A 4,004-nucleotide genomic window follows, 5' to 3' on the forward strand; every position below is an offset into this window, starting at 1 on the left:
GCACAAAACAGGGAGGTCATCTAGAAGGCTTCTGCAATAATTTAAGGACTGATATGATGTTTTCTGGGTCAGGCTGGTAGCAGAAGAGGTGCAGAGAAGTAGTCACACTCCAATATATTCTGCAAAGCACATCAAAATGACATGTTGAGGGACTGGGTGTGAGGTGCGTGACATCAAGGAAATGCCAGGATGGCTCTTAAGTCTTTTCTGCACAAGTAGGAGGATGGCTTTCCATGACTTCAGATTAAACTTCAGATAATGCAGGTCCCTACCTGAGAGATATCTAGTGATCATCAATGATGCTAATTATGAATCCAGTGCACTTCAAACGTTGTCTGTCATACCACATGTTTGTGCTCAAGAAATGTAATTTATTTTATACCATTATTATACAACATCAAACATTTGCAAACAAAATCTATGCTCATAGTTTGTTATGCTCTACTCCAGTCTTAAATTCATTATTATTATTTAAAGAGTTCAACATTTACAAAAATATCCAATACCAAACATTTTGTCTCAAAATTGTCTCAGACCAAATGATTTACAATAATAAAAATAGGGATAAAACAGGGACAATATAAATAGCCTAGTGTTTCATATTGTCCACAGTTTATGCTACATGAATTCAGTAACATCATAAATGCTTTCTATAATATAATACAAGAGGATGGGTAGTCTGAATTAAATAAAAACATAGACACTTACTGAACATATTATTGTCTGAAAAGCTAGGAATCTGTTAACACAAACATCATTGCTAACACAAACCCATACCATTTATTTTCTAAATCATACACATATATATACATAGATGAAATTAAGGCCAACACAGTTCATAAAAATTACCAGAAAATGTGAAGACAAATGCTTAACAGAATCATCTCTAATTGCAATAAAAAAGAATTACAATAAATATAGATTCCAGACAATATACAACTTGGAGCAAAAATAAATCACAATACAGTAATTTATATGGATGTCATACATAATATACTACAATTTGCATATAAATTCAGGATTTAGAGGGAAAGATCTGTGGTTTAATTATTTGAATAAATTAATGGACAGTGAAAACTGCTGAAAAGTGGTTAAAAACTTTATTCCTCAAAACAGAGGTTGAGCTTTTTTAAAACATTAAAATATCATTTAAGAAATTGAACATATATAATACTATAATGAAAACATTAATATAAATAAAAAGAACACAAATCACTTGCATGCCAAAATATATCTAATGACCATTGTGAAATTTTAATTTATAAAATCAAACTGAAAATTTCAGAAAACATATTTTCTTAAATATACATTCAATAGCAGAGTATATTAAAGTGGCAATTCCAGATTATGTAGAGGAATTTTTAAGGGAAAGGCTATTAACCTACCTGACTAAAATTGATGGAATGCCACAAAATATGGATTCATTGTCAATTTTTAGCTTTCCAGATTTTCTGGATTAAAATTTTTAAAACAAACGAGCCAAGAATTAAAACCAAGTGTTTCTTTTTAATGAATATAACCAAATTATAGGAATCAGGAAAAAGGAATCAAATTATTTTTAATCCTATTGAAATTAAAGAACTATTACTTTCTAAAGCTTATTGACACATCACAGAATGGTAGGTATTTGAAATAGTTAGCAGTTATAGGCAAAAGGAATATTATAGAATGCATATACTTAACCAAATGAATTGATAAACTTCAGGTCTTAAGGCATTGCAAGATGAGGTTTTTTATTTTGCTTATGTGCTGAGAAGACATTCACTTATCTAGGTTCAGTGGCAGAAGAATTAACAAGGAATTAAGGGACAACTGAAAGTGGAAAAAATGAAATACAAAATGACAACAGTTACGTATATATATATATACATATGCATACATAAAGATTAATCCAGAAAACTATGAAAAAACTTTCAAAATGGGTAGGATTTTTCTATTTTCTTTAAGATATTAAAAAATTTCTAAATTTTCTGCAGTGCTCACATAACCATTTTTTCTACAACTTAATTCTATTAAAATATGTTATTCTGTCCTAAGACCAAACATTGAAGTGCAGGTTTTAGTTGTTTGGTTGTTTATGGATAGGTATAAAGTGTGTAGAAAGCACCAGTGATTATTTTCATAACCAAGGTCCTTGAATACTTGAACTTTTGCAAGTCTGTAAGTATTCTGATGATGTGACCAAAATTTGTTAGTATTGCATTGAATTCTTCAATTCATCAACTGATTTAATATTTATAATAACTCTATGGATTTATAATGATTTTTGGACTTTCAAAGAAAGTATATTTAAAGCTTCAGTGACTTACCAAAAGCTATACAGCAACAAAGCTGGGACATCTAGAAACTAAACCTGACATTGTCTACTTCGAAGCAACATTCTTTGTTATTGTGCTATATTTCTTCTTTACAAAATAAAAGGAAATTCTGAATGTGCTCACCAAAATGAAATGATCTGAAATTAAAACATGCATGGGGAATTCTGAGACTCAATTTGAAAGTAAAACCATATGTTTGACATATTTGTTGCCCTAAAAAACACATATATTTAAAGCACAATTTTAACACAAATTCATGGCTTAAAATTACTATGTAGATTCCTAAAACATATTCTTGGAATGATTCCAGTTCACATAGGGTTAGATAGGTGATGGCTGAACAGAAAGGCAAAATAATTAAAGGACACCACTCTGTGTAGAGAAAGATCAAGTGAATACACAAACAGGGAATAAAGAAAAGATGAGTGTAAATATTTTGTGTCGCTGTCACTTCAGTTGCCTGGAGCCCTCTCTCTTCTGCATGACTCTAATGAGAGCGTTCTTCACCTCTCTGTTTCTAAGACTATAAATGAGTGGATTCAGCATGGGGATCACCATAGTATAAAAAACAGAGGCCACTTGATCCTTTCCCAAAGAGTAGGACTTCTTTGGTTTAAAATAAGTAAAAAACATGGTACTGAAAAAGATGCTAACTCCCAGGAGATGGGAGGCACAAGTAGAGAAGGCTTTGTGCTTTCCTGAAGTGGAATTAATTTTCAGAATAGTAGACAGAATGGACCCATAGGACATAGAGATTGTGATAAGAGACACCACTGCAGTTATACCACCAAGAATGAATATCACCATTTCTGAATCAGTAGTGTCAGAGCAAGACAGGGCTAAAATTGGGGTTGTGTCACAGAAAAAGTGATAGATTACATTGGAACTGCAGAAATGCAAACTGATCATGCAAAGAACATTGACCATGGAATCAGTTAAACCAATCATGTAAGACCCTGTGATGAGGGCACGGCAGAGTCTTGTGGACATAACAACTGGGTACTGAAGAGGATTGCAGATGGCCACATAGCGGTCATAAGCCATTGAAGACAGAAGGAAAAATTCAGTGGCACCTAAGAAGACAAAAAAATACATCTGGGTAAAGCAGCCTGTGAATGAAATATACTTATTAGAAGTCAGTAAGTTCTCTAAGGTTTTAGGAGTGATGACTGTTGAGTAACTGAGGTCAAGGAATGACAGGTGACTGAGGAAAAAATACATGGGGGTGTGAAGCTGGAGATCCAGACGAATTACCAGTATCATCCCTGCATTCCCCAGCACAGTAATCAGGTATATCAGGAGAAATAACATAACGAGGACCCTTTGGATCTCTTCAGAGTCTGTCAAGCCCATAAGGATGAAGTCAGGCACATTCGTGCTATTCCTACTGCCCATGTTAAGCTGTTGAGAAATCATAGGTGATAATTAGAATGAGTAACTTCAGAAAGGATTTTGTGATTATATTGGAATGATCTGGGTTTTTAAAAATTAATGTAGTGATTCTGGAAATTCATAATAAAGAGTAGATTATAAAATATGACTGGTAATATCTTAGCTTGATGACCAAATAAATATTAAGTATAAAACATCTTTGAATATTATATAATAGAAGCATATATATATATATAGCATAATTACAAAGATCTCAGTACTTGATACTGTTTAGGTGATTAAAAGTTCACAGAA

The 4,004-nt window shown here is 32.5% G+C and overlaps 1 protein-coding gene across 1 annotated transcript; it reads right to left on the reverse strand.

Annotated features, from left to right (window-relative positions):
- Positions 1–2,765: 2,765 nt before the first annotated feature.
- On the reverse strand, positions 2,766–3,713 carry LOC143672939 (olfactory receptor 8H1-like). The gene has a single exon (XM_077147365.1). It carries the CDS (start codon positions 3,711–3,713, stop codon positions 2,766–2,768), a length of 948 nt encoding a protein of 315 aa, XP_077003480.1.
- Between the last annotated feature and the right edge of the window lie 291 nt (positions 3,714–4,004).

Source organism: Tamandua tetradactyla (assembly GCF_023851605.1).
Source record: "Tamandua tetradactyla isolate mTamTet1 chromosome 22 unlocalized genomic scaffold, mTamTet1.pri SUPER_22_unloc_2, whole genome shotgun sequence".
NCBI classification, from domain to species: domain Eukaryota; kingdom Metazoa; phylum Chordata; class Mammalia; order Pilosa; family Myrmecophagidae; genus Tamandua; species Tamandua tetradactyla.